Source organism: Miscanthus floridulus, chromosome 18 (assembly GCF_019320115.1).
Source record: "Miscanthus floridulus cultivar M001 chromosome 18, ASM1932011v1, whole genome shotgun sequence".
Classification (NCBI taxonomy): domain Eukaryota; kingdom Viridiplantae; phylum Streptophyta; class Magnoliopsida; order Poales; family Poaceae; genus Miscanthus; species Miscanthus floridulus.
In genome coordinates, this window is record NC_089597.1 from 39,031,367 (window position 1) to 39,052,627 (window position 21,261).

Genomic DNA, 21,261 nt, shown 5'->3' on the forward strand with positions numbered 1-21,261 from the left:
GATAGGTCTATCTAATTTCACGTAACAAATCCTTTTTCCTGTTTGTTGGCCTTCTTTTTCTTTTCTGAACAATCACGGTTAGTAACGACTTTTTAACCATGTCATGCTTTGGAGAATTGGAGTAAACCAAGGAATATCGTATTTTGGAGCGAATAAATAAGTTTGAATCAAAGTTCACTTGCAAATTTCTTCTATTTGATGCACCACGTCCACATAGTAGTTTGTAAAAGGTCTATTTAACTCCCCTAACTGTTGCGGTTTTCTATTCTATCCCTTCACTTATAAAACTAGTGAAGTATTGAAGATCATCTAAATAACCCCTGAGGCGGTTTTAAACGCGATTTCTCTGACATGGCATATTACATGTACTGACTGACATGGTGGTGAGTGAGCAAACAGTAGAGAAAAAAGTTCTAACAAATCATGTCTTGACTATATAACTTCTTCAACTACAAAACCCAATATTATAGCCCTTAAAACATCTAATTATATTCAGACGAGCCTCAATGGTTTTGCATGACTTTTTGAAACTGTATCCTAACACACTGGCCTAAGTATCAATACTTGTATGCAGACTCATATGTTCCCTTCCTCTCCATACTCTTTACAGTCTCACCCCATCATCCGATGAACATTACTCGACCTTCTCTCTTGCTCCACCCCACGCCACTCCTCAATGGCATTGAGTTCATTACGTCGTATCTGATCCCTTGTCATCTAATCACTTCCACATCCTTCGTCCCTCTTGCTTTCTCCTAGTATGGTTACTTCAAAAACTAAAGGACCGAACAGGTGGCAGGAGAGTGAATGTGAGCCAATAGAAGTTCTCAAGAACTAGCCGAAGCACAAGACAATCACTCATCATCACCCCTCCTTTTCGTAGCATGTTCGGTCCTTCAGTTTTGAGTCATAGAAGGAGAAAAGCGTGGTGCGTGAGCTGAGCTCAGTGTCGTCAAGGAGTGACAAGCGGTGAGGAAGCTTAGAAAGAGTAAGAAAAGGGAGGCTGCGGATGGGCCTACATACAAGCATGGATACTCATGCCAACGTGACAAGAGACAATGTCAAAACAACCGAACAAAACTCTCGGAGGGGGTGGGATGATATCATTTAAACATCATTAGATGCTCTAAGGACTGTAATATGGGGTTTTATGGTGTAGGAGGTCATGTAGTTAACCATGTTAGGGGTTATAGACTTTTTCGATTGTTTGCTACCTACGTAATATGCGACATCAGTGAAATCATCTTCAAAACCACCTCAAGGAGTTATCTAGACATTTTTTTTATAATTTATTAAGGGACAGAATAACTGAGTGATGATGGAATGAAGTAAGCACCAGTCAATAGTTAGGGGGGGGGGGGGGGGGGGGCAAGTAGTATTTTTTTTTCTAATAATTTTAAGACGTCATCATGCTACTTTCTAAACTTGAGTTGTTCTTTTTGGGTTCATCCGAATGGGAAACTAGGGTTAGAGTTAGGGTTCGTTCTTGCCGATTCGGTTTTCTGTGCTTTCGATTTCTTTCTTTTTCGTTCATCCGAATGGGAAACTGGGGTTAGGGTTAGGGTTCCGGCCCTTCTTTTCTTTCTTCTTCCCCTTCTTCCCTCTTTTGGATTTGGGTCTAGGGTTTTCTCTTATCCGAAAGGATTTAGGTCTAGGGTTCTTGTTTCTATTTTCTTTTCCCGATCTGGTTTCTTCTCGGAACCTAGCTCCGGTACCATTGTTGGATTTCATTTAGTCATATTCATCAGATCAGGATATTTTGCATAGGAATAGAATACATGTTCAAGATTTACATGAGAGGCAGAGAGAAGGAGAGTGAGAGGTAGCAGACCATCGAAGGCCGTAGTGGTCGAAGCACCGGCCGGGATCTCGTTGGCGGACGCCATCTGCGCGCCGGCAGCGATGTTCGGTGGAGAGGGAGAGTCGGTGCAGTGGCATCCTCGGCGGCGGCGTGTGCGTCGGGGTGGCGTTGCCGGCGTCGGTGGTGCTTCCCGTCGCTGGCAGCGTCCCTTCTTAAGATCGGGTTAGGGTTAGGATGTAGGTGAGGTGACTGGCGGCGCGGTGAACCTCGTACTGCGAGCCCCGGCCCCATCTTTCCTTTATAGCGATGTGCGACGGGGGCCCACCAACCATGTAAGGTTGGGCGCCCCCGATCAGGGCGCGAGAACAAGGCCCAAAAAGGCCGTTGGGGCTAACTGGTGGGAGATCAAACCTAACAGTCCTAAGCACCAAAGTACATATCAGTGCCACAGTTATCATCAGTTAAAAATAATAATCCATCTAAATGGTTTTAAATCACCAAGACACATGCCATTGTTATTTTGCTTTGAGCATACATGCCTCTATATTCTAAAGAAAACACCAATAATTAGGCTTTTTGAACACGATTTTCATGACTAATAATCTCGAAGTTTTACATTATTCACCAATTGGAAGTATGCATCCTAATGTATACATAGTGTACTATTTGAAGTAAAATGTTGGTGCTAAAATCAAGAGTTAATTCCCCAGAGAACCACCTCTAAGATAGTTGGGTTGATACAAATCTGCCAAGACAACCCTTCTGCTTGACACCAACATAGTTGAAACGGATTTTGTGCTAATGAATCAAACATGAAGGAAATATATTATTGGAAGTATCAGTCTGCGTACCTTTAGTCTTAATACTGCAGGCAACAGGTCAAACACCTCTTGTGGGCGTCCTAGCGTTGATGGCGGACACTGGCGCCAGGATCAAGCTAGCAGTTGAGGTCCAACCATCCAAAGCCTGCACCCGACAGTGTGGAGGCTCCTCCTGTGTGACCGGCCGAAGCTGGGCCATGTTTAGTTCGCCAAGAATCTAAACTTTGGTACTATGTAAAAAGAAGATTTCCCGTCACATTAAGTTTACGGTATATGTATGGAGTACTAAATGTTGACGAAATTAAAAGCTAATTGCACAGTTTGGTTATACTTTGCGAGGAGAACGTTTTGAACCTAATTAGTCAACGATTAAACAATTATTGTCAAATAGAAACAAAGTGCTACTGTGCTACAGTGTAGCTACAGTGATTCAACGGCACCAACTCGGGCAACTAAACACGGCCCTGGTTGCAAATCCACTGAGTGCTAATCGCCAGTCTGCCCGTCCCCGGCACCTGGTTCACAGCAGACAAGAGTGCAAAAGAAGAGATCACAGTAGACAAGAGTGTAGAAGAAGATATCGTCGTTGAGGTCGACGGCCACAGCAATGCGGTGAAGACGGCTTGCACGAGATCATGAGATGCACAAGATCGGACTCGGTGGCTCAGGAAAGATGGAAAAGGGACGTTGATTGAGGAACGTGTGCCCTGATCGATGCTTTTTGGTGGCGGCGGGGTGCGATGGTACGTCCGCGAGGAAGGAAGGAAGGGATTTTTTTTTCTTTCCTTGTGTTCTACGGAGTACACCAGAATTAGTTGCAGGTGGCGTGGGGTGCGCAACGATCTGTGGGCAAGGGACACGCTGATCGCGGAAGGCGAATGATTATTGTTTCTGTTTTTGCCAGGCACGTTGTGTGGGCGCCGGTTTATTAGGAATGAACGGGGTGTGCGGGGAATTGCCGTGATAGGCGTGGATCGCAGGCCACGCGATGATTTGCCAGAAGGTTCACGTATCGCAGGCACACGGTGATTTTAACCGGGTGGACGAAAACTTTGGCTGCTTTTTAGTTGTAGAGATAATTAATTTTAGAAAAACATAGATTTAAAATCACAACAAAAACTTTGTACTAAATCATACCATATTATGTATTCACTGTGTATGGAGTTCAACAAAATTGGATTCTCCATTTTATGATTTTCTGTGATTTACTTTGATTTTTCAAAGATTTAGTCGAAATAAAAAAAAAGACAAAATCACCTTCAAAACTGCTTATAACAGGGTCAAGGAGGTAGGATGAACGGTTTTAAAAGTTAAGGGGGGGTGTTTTGCCTGGTTTTGAAGTTCAAGGAGATAATTTAGACTTTTTCCAACATATAATATATGATTTAGTACAATCTCATCGTACCAAATTTGGTGCAAAGGCCCATCAAGACATGGAGTTGTGTTAAAAGGGTGGAAGCAGAAGGCCCATCAGCTAGGCTGATCAGGCAGCCCATTTCCCCTAAACCCTCCAGTCCCAGATTTTCTTCCTTTCTTCTCCCCCAATCCACGATCCCCTCACATCACATGCCGCCGCTCTTCCCTCGCCGTCGCCGGGGCTTCTCGACCCGGCACGCTTCCGGAATCATCTAGCAGCTCGCTCTTCCACACCGCTCTGATTCTCCTCAGGTCTTGTTGGTCGCCAGATTCGCCAGCCCGGTGACCTCTCAGCCGACCGCTCCAGACGGCTCCAGTCTCCGCAGCCCGAGTCGACCTGTTTCCATTGGCCCATTGCTGCGCCGCCCCCCATGGGTCGGTTCGGGTGGCTCCGGCATGCGTCGAGGTTCCTTGCGTCCCGGTCGGGCGAGGTGAGACGAGCGAGCTCTCACTTACTTCCCTGCCCATTTCCCCCCTCCTGTTTGGGTTTTGGGGAGTGCCAGACTGCCACTTGTTTACTCTGTTTGGGGTTTTGCTTGCAGGTAGCCGTGCAGAGGTGCGCATGGATTCAGCCGAACACACGTAATCTCCGTTCCATTTTGTGTGTTTTGTTTGATCCCTTGCTGGTTTGGGTTTGAGAGAAGTTTTGCTCTTTCTGATGAAAATCTGCTATTAAAAATTTAGATAATTGGTAATTTGGTGGGCTTGGGGGAAAAATGGCATAGCCGATTACCGCTTACAAACCGTTCATTTTACAGGCTATTGACATGCTAATCGCTGTGCAATGCATTTTCTCGTTCATTTGTTTTATTGTTACAGGTTTTTATTATTTGAATAATTGTAGATTTATATTCAAACTACACTGGAAGAAAGAACTCTTAAAATCACATCCTAATATGAATAGTGTTGGCCCAAAATAAATCTCAGATTCATATTTAGGAACTACCAGAGTGCAGCTTGGCCCTTGGCCGCTTGGATTGAAAGGAAATGCAATGGCTTCCTGATACAAGGGTGTGCCTCTACTCTTATGGGCAGAGGGCAGCATCTACTATCTACCTGCTTCAGCATATTTTCTAACCACTAAAGTGGATGTTGAGCATATTCCTATTACAAAGGCTTGGAAGCCAAGGAAAGTAAAATGCAGAAAAGTAAGATATAAGTGCTGCTGAGCACTAGGCTTATCTGTCATTCTCTCCCTAAGCCTTGTGCCGAGCACTGGAAGCGATCTGCTGTAGCCCAATCCTCTCCCTCATCTCTTGGAATTTAGACTTCCCCAACAACTTGGTGAGAATGTCGGCGAGCTGATCAGTAGTGGCAATGTGGCTGGCCTTGATGCTCCTGTCCTTCAAGCAATCTCTGATGAAGTGGTACTTGATGCGGATGTGCTTGCATCTCTCATGGAAGACAGGGTTCTTGGCCAGAGCTAGAGCAGACTTGCTGTCCACCTTCAGCTCAACCACATCCACCTTCCTGCCAAAGAGCCCTACCAGCATCCTACAGCCATAGTGCCTGAGTTGCTGCAGTGTTGGTGGCGATGTACTCCGCTTCACAGCTTGAGAGGGCCACAACCTTCTACTTGAGGGACTGCCAGCTGACCAAGCAATCACCGAGGAAGAACATCGTCCCGGTTGTGCTCTTGTTGGTGTCCACATCGCTGGCGAGGTCGTTGTCGTAGTAGCCGATGAATCGCGCCGTGTCGAGGGCCCTTCCGTAGTGAAGACCGTAGTCGAGGGTGCCCGCCACGTAGCGCAGGATATGCTTGACGGCCTGCAGATGCTCCATCGTTAGCCGCTCCATGAACCGGCTCATGTACCCGACGGCGAACGCGATGTCCGGCCGAGTGTGGACCAGATAGTGCAAGCTCCCGATCAGCTGTCGGTAATGGGTTAGATCAACCTCCTCCGCCGTGCTCTCCCGACTCAGCTTGAGCTTCTCCTCCATCGGGGTGTGGGCCGGATTGCAGCCTGTCATGCCGCTGAGCTCGAGGATGCGCTTGGCATAGTGGGTTTGGCGGAGGGCGATCCCGCTGGCGTCCTGGCGCACTTCGACGCCGAGGTAGAAACAGAGGAGGCCGGAGTCGCTCATGTCGAACGCCTTCTTCATCTGCGCCTTGAACACCTCAACCTTCTGCTCTTCAGCGCCGGTGATGATAAGGTCGTCGCTGTAGACGCTGACCAGTAGGACGTTGCGTCCGCTGCCCCGCCGGTACACCGCCGCCTCGTGTGCGCTCTGCTTGAAGCCCATCTTCTTGAGTGTGGCGTCGAGCTTCGCGTTCCAGGCGTGCGGTGCCTGGCGCAGGCCGTAGAGTGCCTTACGCAGGCAGTACACCTTCCCCTCTTCTCCAGCGACGGCGGAGCCAGGTGGCTGGCGCACGTAGACCTCCTCCTTGAGGTCGCCGTTGAGGAAGGTGGACTTCACGTCCATGTGGTGGACTCGCCACCCCTCTTGAGCCGCCAGCGCGAGGACACAGACTGACTCCATGCGCGCCAGGGGGGCGAAAGCGTCGTCGTAGTCGATCCCCTCCTGCTGGATGAAGCCGCGCGCCACCAGCCGCGCCTTGTGCTTGATCACCGCGCCCAGCTCGTCCTTCTTGAGCTTGAACACCCACTTCAGGATGATGGGGCGGTGGCCGTCAGGCAGTGGCACCAGCTCCCAGGTGCGGTTCTGCTCGACGGATTTGAGCTCCTGCTCCATCGCCGCCCGCCACTCCAGATCACCCCGCGCTTCAACATAAGTGGTCGGCTCACCGGCGTGCGTCAGATGTAGCTGGGCAAAGAGCCGTTCGGGCTGGTCCGGTGGAGACTGCTCTCCGAGGATGTTTGCCACCGTGCGGTACCGGAGGGGCTCATCATCGTAGTAGGCGTCCAGGCGGTCTTCATCATCCTCCAGCGGCGTCGCGTACTCGACCTTCGGCTGCCTTGCGTGCGCTGGTGTCGCAGTGGGCGAGGTAGAAGATGCCGAGGAGGTTGGCTGGTGTGCCGGAGAGGTCGGCGCTGCTGCCGATGAGCTCCCGACCGCCACCGATGGACTGTCGACCACCGCCTATGGGCTTCCGACCACCGCCGATGGGTTTTCGAGCTCCCCCGGATTTGATGATGGTGAGAGCGGCGGAGCTGATGAAGAGGTCAGCGCTGGTGATGAAGACCCAGTCGTCGATGAGGATGCACCTTGTGCTTCCTCAGCACCTCCCGCCCACGTATACTCGACGGTGAAGTTGCGGAGCGCGGCCGCCGACCCGTCATCCACCGCCTTGTCCCATGCCCAGCCGCGTTCTTCATCGAACACGACGTCACGCGCACGCGCCGTGTTGCCGGGTCGAGCACGCGGTAGGCCTTGGCCCCCTCTGCGTAGCAGATGAAGACCCCTGGCGAGTTGCGATCATCGAGTTTGCCGACGTGGTTCAGCTCCTTGACGAAGGCGAGGCAGTCGAAGACGCGCAGATAGCTGACCGCCGGCTTGTGCCCGTGCCAGGCCTCATATGGCGTTCTTGCCGTCGAGAGCACTGGTCGGCGAGCGGTTGAGCAGGTGTACGACGGTCATCACGGCCTCGCCCCAGTAGATCGTCGGCATGCCGCGCTGCTTGAGGAGGGTGCGTGTCGCTGCCACCACCATCTGATTGCGGCGCTTGACCACGCCGTTCTGCTGTGGTGAGTAGGGTGCGGAGTTGTGGCGCTGAATCCGCTCGTCGGCGTAGTGCACCGCGAACTTGGCCGCCGTGAACTCACAGCCGTTGTCCGTGCGGAGCAGCCGGAGCTTGCGGCCGCACTCCTCTGCGGCTGCCTGGTGGCGCTTGATGGCGTCTGCAGCTGCCGCCTTGGAGTCGAGCAGCACGGCCCACATGTAGCGGGTATCGTCATCGACGAGCAGTAGGAAGTAGCGCCGACCTCCAGGAGTGGTCGGTGACACTGGACCGCAGAGGTCACCGTGCACCAGCTCAAGCTACTCGGTGGCGCGGTAGGAGGCTTGACGCGGGAAGGGCCAGCGCTTCAGCTTGGTCACCACACAGGTGTCGCAGGGCTGCTCAACGTGGTCGACGCAGGGCATGCCGCGGACCATCTCTTCCTTGCCGAGCTGTTTCAGGGCCTTGAAGTGAAGATGCCCGAAACGCTCGTACCAGCGCGACGCCTCATCATCTCAGCGCGCGGCAAGGCAAAGGGGGTGTGTCACCTGCACATGAAGCACGTAAAGGCGGTTGCTTCCCCGGTTCACCTTGGTGAGAAGGCGGCGACTTCTATCCCAGATACGCAGCACGCCGTCCTCGATCTCCACCCGCGAGCCATTCTCGTATAGCTGCCCGACGCTGATGATGGAGTTCCTCAAGGCCGGGATGTAGTACACGCTGGTGAGGAGGCGGTGCTCCCCGTCTTGGCCTTGAAGATGATCGAGCCGACTCCCTTGATCTCGACGGCGGAAGCGTCACCGAACTTGACGGAGCCCTTCATGCTGGAGTCCAGGTCGGAGAAGAACTCGCGCCGACCAGTCATGTGGTGCGTGGCACCGGTGTCGAGGTACCAGCCGTCGATCTTGTCATCGTCAGTGCCTTTGCCGAGGAAGGCGTGGGCGCGCGGTTCGTCGAGGTGGAGATGTGCGGAGCCAACCGTCGTGGATAGGGGAAAGCTTGGACCTTTCACCCCCTCCCCTGCTTGCTGCAGCTCGACGCACCCGTGCACTAGGAACAGAGCAGCATCCTCCTCCCCTGCTTGCGCGACGTGAGCCTGTCCACCGCGGCGTGGAGGATGGCGGCAGTCCTTGGCCCAGTGGCCGGACCTGCCGCAGTTGTTGCAGGTGTCATCCCGGGTCGCCTTGCGCTCGCCGGCGGCGCCGCCATCTGCGCCTGCTTGACCCCGGGGCCCCTTCTCCTCCTTCTTGCCGCCGCATGGACGCCGGCGATGCTCCTTGGAGGAGCCTGATGGTTCGGATCCTTCCTCCTCCTTCTCGAAGGTGCGCCACTGCTCCATCGTGTACAACAGCTTGCCTCCGGCGGCGCCTGGCTCAGTGTGAGGCCCCTCTTCGTGGTCCTGCACCGCCTTGAGCCTCCCGGTCACGTCCTTGACGGTGAGCTGCTCGAAGTCGAGGAGCGTCTCGATCGACATGACGATCTGCGCGTACTTCTTCGGCATGCAGCGGAGGAATTTCTCCACCGTGCGCTCCTCTGTGAGGTCGGTGTCGCCGTTGCGCGCCATCTGCTCCATCAGGTTGGTCAGGCGAAGGGCAAAGTCCTCGACATGCTCACCTGGCTGAAAGGCGAGGCCTTCCCACTCCCCTCGGAGGCGTTGCAACATCCCCCTACGCACACGATCTCCGCCGGCGCGCGCCGCGGCTATCGCTTCCCACGCCAGCTTCGCCGTAGCCTTGTTGGCGAGGGAGGCGCCGAGCTCGGTGGGGACGGCGGCGCACAGGGCCTCCAGTGCCCGGCGATCATCATCGTAGCTGACGCCGCCGACGTGTACCGCCTCCCACAACCGCCGAGCCTGCAACTTGACCTTCATCAGCAGGCTCCACTCGTGGTAGTTCGCCTTGGTGAGCATCGGCCATGGCGTTCCCGCTCCGGAGTCGCGGTAGACCGTCTGCAGCATCGGGGAGCGCCCGCGGCGACCATGATGCCACTCTGGTGACGGCGACTGGCGGCGGCGCCCGACCGGGCTACGCGATCCACCAGCTGGCTCTGGCTCCCGCTCCATCTCGGCGTGCAGCGCCGCAATGGCAGCCACCGCGGCTTGAGCCTCAACCGTCTCGGCCGCCATCGCAGCCGCTGCCTCTGCGGCAGCAAGGTGCGTCGCGCGATCTCCGGCTCCGGCTCCTGCTGCGTCACCGCCGGGGTTGATCACCGCACCGGCGGCGGCGTGCGCTCTCTCGATCTAGCTGGCGGTGGACATGGGGCTCACTCACTCAAGAACCCTAGGCTCTAGATACCAATTGTTGGCCCAAAATAGATCTCAGATTCAGATTTGGGAACTACCAGAGGGCAGCTTGGCCCTTGGCCACTTGGATTGAAAGGAAATGCAATAGCTTGTCCTGATACAAGGGTGTGCCCCTGCTCTACCTGCTCCAGCATATTTTCTAACCACTAAAGTGGATGTTGAGCATATTCCTATTACAAAGGCTTGGAAGCCAAGGAAAGTAAAATGCAGAAAAAGTAAGATACAAGTGCTGCCGAGCACTAGGCTTATCTGTCATATAGTACAGAGGGTTATTGTGATTAAACAAATTTTGTCCATAGATTATGGGCTGACTCATTTCATACTCATGCTCTCCTTTAAATGGATGTGGGTGTGAAGTTGGGAACAACTGCCCTGCCCTGTCTATACTGGATGTGTTTCTGTGTTTATTGTTGGAGAAGAATATTATATTCCACAGATACAATATAACTCTCGACATCTGCAGTCTACAGATGTGAAATCAGATCAAGTATATACATTTACTGGCTACTCTCATATTTCTCTGTTCCTTACCCATGCTTATTTCTGTTTTCTTCTGGAGAATTGCAGCTTGCAGCTCTACTGGCATCTATATTGGCGATAAGTTCTATGGTCGATTCATGTTGACACCATTTGTATTGAGCCGGAGTTTTCATGCTACAGGTTATTATACTGGGTTTACACATCACAATTACTTTTGCAATCACAAAGGGCAACTAAACATTTATTGTTTCTTTTGCCAGGTCACCTTTGTTCACAACACAAGGACTACTACAAAATTCTTGGTATTCCTAAGGATGCATCGCAGGATGACATCAAGAAGGCATTTCATTCTGTGAGTATCATTACAGTTCAGTTGATCTTGAGATATTCCAAGGCTTGCTCATGATTGGACTATTTATTTAAGATGAGCATGCTGTGAATCTAATATCCATTGATCAAGTGGCAATCTCACCTGTTTCTTATCTTTTCATACCATCATGTGTGATGCTGTACATTTCTGAAGAAGGCACTACATGTGTGATTCTTCACTTGTTGTGTAGCTTCGTTAGGTGTGCCGTTGAATCCTGCCAGCAACTGGAAACCTATTTTTGTTATTATACAGACTATGGATATTGTATACTTATATGGCCTTCAAACATATATGCTTCAAGAATTTGAACAAACTAGAATTAGGATGAAAATTAGGCAGATATGTTGAACAATGAATGGGGAAGTCAGATTCACTTGTAAATAATAAGTGTTCAGCATGCATATTAGCAATATGTTCCGTATATTAAAAGATACAAATGGTGTGATTCTGATGGTTTTGTTTGCTAATTGAATCATTTACACTTCTGCTTCTAAATACAAAAATGTGTGTAGCTTGCCAAAAAGTATCATCCGGACACAAATAGAGGCAATACTGCTGCAAAAAGGATGTTTCAGGAAATAAGAGATGCATATGAGGCAAGTAAGTTACCGCAATTTGTGTTTTCCTGTTGATTTTTTCATTATTGCGCCAAAATTAACAGTCTTGTTAGTTGTTATGGTCATTTTGGACTCCAGACACTACGGGATCCTTCAAAGAGAGAGCAATATGACATGGTAAGTTGTCATAGTCTGGTTTCCCTTTTTTACACCTTTTTAGGAAATGACTTGGATTCTTCCAAGCTCTTTGATTGGAGTGATTTTTTGGAATCTGGTACAAGTTTATTTTGTGTTGTAATATTGCAGCTATTTTCTAGAGGGCCAAGGATGGAGTTTGATGGGTCCTATCATGACACATTCTCAGGATCCAACAATCAGAGACATGACCCTTTCACAGAATTCCACAGACAGAATGATGGTCGTTTCTCTAGTAAATTCTATAAAATATTTTCTGAGGTGGTTTCCTGTCCCTGCAAACACATTTTACTTCCATTTGTCATGTCAGTGCAGACTGCAGAGTATGAAGTGATACTTATTTTCTTTGTTTTCAGGTTTTCCAGCAAGACATAAATGCGCAGGCAAATGATATTAAGGTTCATTCTTAGGCCTGTTCCTCTTTTATTTTAAGTGTTGTTTTCCTTTTGTTTTTTTTCTTGAACTTATTTTATATCTTAACTTAAGTAGGTAGAGTTGAATCTGTCTTTTAGCGAAGCTGCCAATGGCTGCATAAAGCAAGTGTCCTATCGTGCAAAAAATGTTTGTGATTCATGTGGTGAGTACACTTCTATGCTGGAAGTTATTGCCCGGGAGCATTTCTTATTGCACTTGGCTTTTGTATGCGTATCTGTTAAATCAAAATTTAAACCTTTGTTTTCATGCAGTTACTGTTAGTAGGCACTTATGTAGAAGTCATTTTCTGAAATGAGCTTTCAACTGTCTCGTACATGTGCTTTGACATTTTTCCTAATTTTTTTGTTTATTGATTTGCGCATGTCATCTATCCAAATAGTTTGTCTGTTGAACAGACACCTTACTTCAGAGACACCATTAGTTCAATAGCTGTTTCCATGCATCTAAAATTTAAGCTGATGGCAAGATAACTCTGGTGTTCATTTCGTTGTTTATTTATTAGGATGCTATTTCTAATACTATTTGTGTTCTTTGTTCCCGTCATAATCTTTTGGAATCAAGTTGTGGTTGGTAGTTATTTGAATGAAGCATTCTTTAGAAAATAATTATCGTCTGAAATCTGTAGGAAGATTGTCATATGTTTACCAGGCTTCATTTGGACACTCCATGGGGTTTTGTGAACAATGTAATAGTAGTAACCAATCATAACCTTGTGACTTGTGACGCTAGCAAACTTAGGACACCTCGTGATTTAGGCCCCACAAGGTAGTTCTATTACTGTACTAGATGGGACTTGAAAAGCTAAGGTTTATGAATGATAACTTGCTGAAGTATGTAACGTTAGAACTAATTAATTAATACTAAAGTTTTCTTTGCAAAGCTGCCATCTTGCTTGTACATATAATAATGATCATCCTGATTTAGCCCATATCCTCTTTCTTTTCTCATTAATACTGATTTTGTTTTACTGTTAGGTGGGAGAGGTCACTTGCCAAATGCAAAGATATATGTTTGTCCCTCATGTAAAGGTTTGGGAAGAGTAAGTACTTGCTGTTAGTTTCAAACTTTCCATGCAGATACATATGGTACATTCATCTGCTTTGGAGTTTGGACATCACATGTTGGTTTATGCAGGTCACTATGTATCCATTCACAACCATTTGTAGTTCTTGCAGAGGTGTCGGGAAAGTAATAAAGGTAATGTTCCTGCAGGTACCATAAACATTTACGAGCTGTTTGGTTCCGTCTTCTGTATCGCAAACGCAAATGATTTAAACCTGCAGTCGTTACCAGCGGGAAACACAATTGAACTAATTTTATTTACGTTTACGTTACTGTTGCACCAACCAAACAGCTCCTTAGTGTGTTTTGCCCTGTCTCATGGATGATAGTTTTCCACAGGATTACTGCTTGACATGCCAAGGTTCAGGGGTGGTAGATGGTATGAAACATGTAAAATTGGATATACCAGCAGGTACTGTGCACTCAGCTTCAATTGCCTTTTTTCAGTTTGTTTCTTTTTCCAGACGTGCACATGCTCATAAGTTTAGATTGTTTGGACTTTGAAGTTACTGTGTGCAATTGTCCTATATCCTAATGAAATTGCAGAGAGTCATATCTGCATTGGTTCTACTGTAAACTTACCACCACAACTTGTATGTAGTTGAGCTAACACTTGGCTGCCAAAATCTAGGTGCTTTTACATACTATACCTAGTTGCTCTTTTCACTCTATTAGAAGGATTTGGTTGCTTTATTATAGTTTGCTGGGGCTGTTTCTCGTCTCTTTGCATGTACAGCTTGTTGCCTGAAGGAGTTATTAGTTACACTCTGCCTGATGTTTACTATAGACTGAACATGTAACAGTAGAGTTTGCATTGTAATAGCGTAATAATTCACTGATGATTTTCTTGTTTTCTGCAACATAGGACTTGATTCTGGTGACACAATCAATGTACCGGAGGCTGGAGATAGTGGTGGACTTGATGTCCAATCTGGAAATCTACACATCAAAATTCAAGTGAGAGTCCATATCCATGCATGGTTCTTTTTATACATATATATCGATCTATAAGTTAAGTGGATTCCACTACCCAAAATTTACTTACCTAATCAGAGAAATATCTGCAATATAGGCTTGTTGGTGTTAACTGTTCTGGAGTGCCAGTCAGAAATGATAGAAAACAAAGCAATTTTCAGATGTTAACTTGTTTTGTCTTTATCTTACTAGAGTGTCACAACAAAGTGTATCAGCAAATTCGATTGATTGTGCTTGTGAAACCATGTGTTCTTTCTAGAGATGGAAGTAACATTAATTCTTATTTGGTGTGCCTGTAACAATCAGAAATTGTGGATGAGAATTGAGGGTCAATCCATAGGTGGTAGGAAGTGTTACATTTCTCTATGAGTTTGGTAGGGTCTGTCATGATTGTTAGTTTTTTTTTTTGAACACGCAGGAGAGCTGTGTATCATTATATTAAGAAGAAAAAGGGGCAACACAAATGATTGTTAGGTTTAGTCCCACATCGGTAATTGATGGTGGGGGAGCACAACATATAAGGCGGGGGCATCCCTCACCTATCAGGCTAGTCTTTTGGGTTGAGTTAGGCCCAAGGCCTTGATATGTTGTGGGCTCTGGTGGACCTGGGCCCGAGGGGCTCCAGCTTGTGGGTATAGCTAGCTGGGCCAAATTCCGCTGTGCATTCTAACAATGATTTTAATAGAGATTGAAAACTATGGATTCACAAAATGAGTGGTTCACATTCTGCTGGGAAACCATGCCTTCTGTTCCAGCCATCGTTACATGTGCCTAGTGTCATGCCTACTTAAATTCAAATGGCCTTTGGTAGCACAAAATGTACAATTTGCTTTAAATAAAAAGCTACTTTTACTAGAGACACTGGAAGGGAAAGTCCCATTTGTCAAACCATACCTGAACCCAAAGGATCCATTTCAAAGCTCAGTCCTTGCTAACCTATCATTGATATCAGAATCAGTTTCTTCAAAGCTTTCTTCAGGCCACTTTGTGTTTACGCTGGCCTTTATTCATTTTTCTCAGACTTATTTCTAGACTTGGATGGTCCAGCACATTCATTTCTATTTAATGCCAATTGTCAGAAATACCTCCTCAAAGATACTTAAGTTACTAGCACTGGGAGCATTAGGTTAGCTTGTTTGGTCCAAACATATTATTAGTGAAGGACCTGTGACCATAATATAATGGATGCTTATAGCATTCCTTATGCCATGCATGTCCTTTGCCAATTTGTGACCAGGCTTGATATGTCTCAATGTGATTTGTACCTGTGTTTGATTCTCACAACCATGTAAGGTTGAGACCATAACCAACACCCTGTTATTAGGAGATATCAGGCAGTAGTCCTCTTTGTTTATAACTACTAACTGCTGATGGGTTTATAGGTGTTATATGGGGTGCTGTTTTCTGTACTTAATAGAGGGTAGAGGCTATATCAGCTGCGATCATTATGTTTTTTTTATATTTTGTATGCAATTTTATTGCTGTCTTGTATCAAAGAAAATATATTCTGATTCTCTGGTCAACTGTGTATATCCTAGGTAGAAATTGATCCTGTGTTTACCCGAGATGGTGCTGACATCTATGTCGATAAAAGGATAAGCTTCACACAGGTAATAGCTTCAGTTGTCCTATTTTGCTCCTTTCCATTTGAACATTCTAAAGTTATGCTGTTTCTCACTCAGCCTCAGGAATTTTTTCCTAACCATAAATTATGTGTCGTCCTTCCTCTTTATTAGTTTATGTATCATTATTCTAACCTTCATTTCATGACAAATCAAGGCCGTTCAGTAAAAGATTTCTTGACTTTACTTTTGGTTCCATTGTAATGTTTCACTCTGGATTTAACTTTAAGGTTTCTGGTATAAGATCAACTAGGGTGTTAGTGTATTCAGAATTTGTAGTTGGTTATAATGTCATTATTGCAACATTTTAATTTTGGCACTTACCTAACAATTTTGATTTTCTTTTACATTTCTGTAAAGAATGAGTTTGTGCTTTTATAGTTTACTTGTGACGCGTTCATGCTGATTTTCCTTTTATAAAACTTGCAGGCGATGCTTGGTGGAAAAGTTGAAGTACCTACTTTAAATGGGAAAACAGAAGTGAAGGTAACAATTCTTGGTGGAATCGCACACGCGTGTACTGACACTGACAAAAACTACTAGGCACTTCCTGTATCATCTTATCTGCTTCTTGTGTTGTTTGTCTGTAACTGCATATATGCATGGAGCCTATTTCAATTCAAGTTTAAAATGCCTGGTAATAACTTGAGCTTATTTTTAACGGGTACATGTCTCCATGCACATGGTAATCTCTGTTTTGTCGAAACTTATCTGCGTGTACTTATTGAGTGGATAGGCTTTCAAGTTTAAAATAATATATTTATTCCCCACCAGTTTTTCTTCGAGAAAATTCCGTCAATACCATTGAAACCTATAACTATCCCTTATGTCCCATCGAAAAATTTAGTGTCCCTTTATTGCCATCCATTTGGATATTTTTCTTTCCTTTTATGCTACTACCGCTAATTTTTAGTAAAGTTAAAAGCTAACGCCTTTAAATCATCATCCGATAGCACCAATTGTGACTATTTTACCTGTCACACACATCGCCGATTGTGCCTTATTTCTTCAGAACTTCATTTTTGCGAGAGGTTTATTTTTTATACATACTTAATGGAAGAATTATATTTCCGTCGAGATGCAGACATAATCACATTTTTCAGTGTACATGCATGCTCTTTAGAAGAGGAACAGTAGGCTGGACATGGACTTATTTATCACTGCACAGAAAAATTGAAGGTGTATAATTGTCTTTTCAGAACCAACTAACAGGCCAGTAACCAGCAATGGCACACAAGGGAAAGAAAAATTAGAATTGATGGCATTGTAGGTTTCAATTGCATTGAAGAAATTTTCAATTGTCACCATTTTACTTTATTGACATCTGGTGAATTTATCCAGATACCCAAAGGAGTCCAACCAGGGCAAGTTGTAGTTCTAAGGGGGAAAGGTAACCTATGAAATTTGAGAAATGCCTCACCTGACTTTTCCTAGTAATGAAATGCAGCTCTCCTGCGTTTAAATAAAAAAAAAACACTTTTCCTAGTAAAGTGCTGATGATCATAATTTCTATCAGGATTGCGAGATCCGTCAGGATACTTCGGGGACCAATATGTCCGATTCCGAATTCATTTCCCCTCGTAAGCTGACTATCCTTTTCTTGGCACAATTTTTGCCGACATACTCCATATATATGAATATATCAAATTGTTGGTGTTCCAGTTCATTTGATCATCTGCCCTTGAAGTAAAAGTATACTGGGTTGGTAATTGATTGGTTGCCTGTTAGCACATTTCATTAAAAAGATCTTGTTATATTCTCAGAACAAAAGTAATGATTAGTCATCCATGTAGCAGAAAAGAATTGAAACTGTACAGATTTAGTGGATTTGCTGAACTGTTTGCACAGCCTGAAGTCAATCCAGTCTGAAGACAGATGGTTAAGCTGTTCAGTTGGGCTAGCTTTAACTGAGATTGGCGTATGATAACCTCTTAGGCTTTGTTTGGATGTTATCGGATTCAACTCAATCCACATGTATTTGGGTGGATTGGGGTGGAATTTAGTTCAAGTTCCACTCCAATCCACCCCAACACATGTGGATTGATGGGAATCTGACTACATCCAAACAAGGACTTAACAAGTTAACATGCTCAGTTTGGTTATGAGTCTATAATTCTATATAAATGATAAATGAAGAGTATCAGTATGAGATGATTCTAAATCGTCACAGTTTAAATGGCATTGAAGCATATGCGGATTGGCCACCTCTCCTCAACAGCTTGAACTATGCAATATTTTGAATACTGCTCCATTAGACTCAGCATCTCTGCTCTGGAAAATCGAGTTGGTTGTGATGGTGTGCCTGCCATTGTCATCATTTTACCCTACACTTTGTTTTATTTCCCACGTAGCCACTGAATAAAATATGGAGCAAACCACCATTACATAGCTGTGGCAGGCTGTCTGCCACCCTGTTCCTTACTTCTCGTCTCCAGATCTGATGAAACCCCGGCTCGCCTTTGAATCTGTTAAATTCCCAATGTGACCTGTCCATACTTGTCAACCACCTGCTGGAGCACTGGTGTCGATGCTGTCCTTTCCCTGCGCCATATTCCTCTGCCCTTCCTGTCAGCATGGCCTGCAGCGTTGCAACGCCTGTGTCCATTCTAGGCTATTTTGTTACTCACCAGTGCTTGGGGTGGGAAGACTGATAATTGGGCCTGGTGGTTCAAGGTGGTTAGCAGAGAAATTGGAACTCCGGCATCCTGTCCACCACTGCTCACTGTCTGTCAGTGGGTTTGGCCTGTGAGCTGGAGAGAAGCTGGGAAGGAACAGGCAGGGACTGGGTAAAGCTTGAGCGTTTGTTTTTCTTTCTTGTTTTTTCTAGGGAGAATTCTATGGTTTGGCTGTTATATCCTGAAGATTGTTATGAGGGGTGAGCGTTGTTTGTTAGCCTTGAGGACATTACGTATAAAGTGTTATCTTTATTTTTTTTTGCTGCTATTGAAGCTTGCAGTGTAAAATGCTAAAAAAAAAACCTTAACCACAAGTAGTTTATACTTAATGTAAAACATGGCACTCTTTGGTCAACAAATGGAAAATGTGTTGCCACACGAGGTATTGTAGTGACCGAGCTAGGAGACTGGAGGTTTCAAAAAATGAGCAGTTTGAACATGACTGCAGTTTGTGCAGGCTGCAACAACTCAATGTTGTAGGTGGCTTTTGGTGAGATCTCTTTTTGTCCACGGCAGTCTGTAGGCATACAACTAGTTCGATCAGATTGTGCTTTGCATGTTTGCTCTTGCACTCCTCTGTGTACGCTTGTCCTAATGGGCCTAGTAATAACAAAATAAAACTTGGTATTTGTATCACTTGTTACTATGTATATTATTTGTATTCTTAGCAATTTCTTCATCAATATATCAGTTTTCAGCCTGGTTTATGCTAAGTAAACATTTGATCATTTGATGGCCTTTGTATTACTCCTTTTCGTTCTTCTAATTCATTCTAAATGAAAGTACTTGATTAAACGGTCTTAATTTTGTTGCCGTTTTGTTTTTTTATGGTAAAACACTTGCCCTTTGATTTAATTCATAGCACACATTTTATTCTGCAGGGTGGTTACTGAACGTCAGCATGCGCTGCTGGAAGAATTTGCAGTAGAGGAAGCCACGAAAGAACAGAACACTTTTGTAGCAGGAAATTGGTAAGTTCAGGCAGATCCTCACAACTGCATGATCACATGCACACAAACAACACATGCATTTACACCACAGCAATCCATCCCCCTCCCTTCCTAACATTTTGAATGGAAGTGGAATTTTTGTTTCTGACTGCACGATTCGGTTCACCATAGAACTGGATTTGCCATTCTATACTGTCTTTGCTTTTTTGTTTCTGTTTGACTCATAAACTTATTTATAATGCTAGCATGTATCCTCTGCAAAAATTGATAATCTCACTAGCTTAATTTTTTTTGAAGAAAGCACTAGCTTAATTTTGCCTTTCTTTGTTGTGATATTCGTCCATTTGAATTATTCTTCTACTGCACCTGATATTTCAAATTACCATTTATCATCTCTTTTCCTTTCTATCCAATCAAACATAAAGCACATACATACATTGAACTTCATTTCAAAAGAAGCAAAGTCCACTGGTGTCAGTTTATTGGTTGCCTTTTTAAAAAAAAATATCAAATCTGATCTTTGCGTTGCATTCTAGTATGTATCTTCTGGTAGTGATAAAGATGAAATTTTAAACAGGCTTTATCAGCAGCTATCTACTGGTTGATACTTACAGGTGGCGGCTAGTTGCAGAAAATATGACAAGGCAAAATGTCATGATCGGAGTCGGCATCCTCCTACTGATTCACCTGATGCTGAGCAAGGCTATGAGCTAGGCCCAAGCTCACTTGTGCTGGGGCAGTGAGGCAACATCAAATACTATAAATTCTCCGAAGATTCAGCTTAACACAATAAAACAATGAGGTTGCGATTCTTTAAAGATTATTTTCACCCACTAGAGATCACAATTTTGAAGAAGGCGTTTGTTAGAAGGTTGCTGCTTCCTATGGTAAAATATTACAATAATATCTGTTCACATAGTTCAGAAACTATATGAAGCTGCCAATTGAGTTGTCTAAAGTTTGTTGTTGTTTTTTCTCTTTCGGTGTAAATGTAATGCGGATGCTCTACAGTTGGAATAGTTCAACGTGCTGGGTGAAATTGAATGTATCTTTTAAATTCACGCATCGTTTATCTTGGATCATAATCATATTACCTTTTTTCTACACCCGTGGTCACGTCACGTGCCCACCTGCTAGGCCTATGTAGTCATGGTGCCTCACTGGCAATAGTTGTGACTGCAGCTGCTCGGTTTAGGTTTCTCGAAGGTGGAGAGGCTGGGATTTTTATTTTATTTTATTTATTTATTTATTTTTGCCAATAGTTCTCTCACATGTTTGAAAATTTATATTGGAAGTACTTGTTATCAAGAAATAGAAGTTGAATTTTTTATGTATGAAAGATTTCTGTCTTGAACTGAAAATTGATTTGTGTTAAAATTGTCTGTTGCCTAATTTTCTTGGTTGAAACTTACCAATTCCCTCTTTAAGCAACGCAATGGATCGGCCCCTAGCGCCACGCTGTGACGACCGGTGTAGCGATGGAATGGGCTGTGTCTACTCAGGCCACGCTCTGACGGCAGGTGTAGCGATGGAATGGGATGTGCCCACTCACTGAGTAGTTGGCCTGATCGATGGAATGGTCATAGCTACTGGCCTAAAAAAAGGTGATAGAGATTAAATCTATTGATCCATAAGATAGGTCTATCTAATTTCACGTAACAAATCCTTTTTCCTGTTTGTTGGCCTTCTTTTTCTTTTCTGAACAATCACGGTTAGTAACGACTTTTTAACCATGTCATGCTTTGGAGAATTGGAGTAAACCAAGGAATATCGTATTTTGGAGCGAATAAATAAGTTTGAATCAAAGTTCACTTGCAAATTTCTTCTATTTGATGCACCACGTCCACATAGTAGTTTGTAAAAGGTCTATTTAACTCCCCTAACTGTTGCGGTTTTCTATTCTATCCCTTCACTTATAAAACTAGTGAAGTATTGAAGATCATCTAAATAACCCCTGAGGCGGTTTTAAACGCGATTTCTC

General features: G+C 45.3%; 1 protein-coding gene across 2 annotated transcripts; it reads left to right on the top strand.

Annotated features, from left to right (window-relative positions):
• Positions 1 to 4,119: 4,119 nt before the first annotated feature.
• Positions 4,120 to 20,495, top strand: LOC136520875 (chaperone protein dnaJ 1, mitochondrial-like). 2 transcript variants are annotated; one of them, XM_066514553.1, is made up of 19 exons: positions 4,120 to 4,469; positions 4,581 to 4,620; positions 10,527 to 10,619; positions 10,700 to 10,791; positions 11,322 to 11,405; positions 11,505 to 11,543; positions 11,673 to 11,822; positions 11,918 to 11,959; positions 12,051 to 12,138; positions 12,971 to 13,035; positions 13,131 to 13,193; positions 13,398 to 13,470; positions 13,924 to 14,015; positions 15,572 to 15,643; positions 16,085 to 16,141; positions 16,997 to 17,045; positions 17,172 to 17,235; positions 19,212 to 19,301; positions 19,858 to 20,495. In XM_066514553.1, exons 1-19 carry the CDS (start codon positions 4,410 to 4,412, stop codon positions 19,883 to 19,885), a joined length of 1,341 nt encoding a protein of 446 aa, XP_066370650.1. In that variant the 5' UTR covers positions 4,120 to 4,409; the 3' UTR covers positions 19,886 to 20,495. The 2 variants fall into 2 exon arrangements, with proteins under 2 accessions (XP_066370650.1, XP_066370649.1); XM_066514552.1 differs by having other exon boundaries at positions 19,895 to 20,489.
• Positions 20,496 to 21,261: the final 766 nt, after the last annotated feature.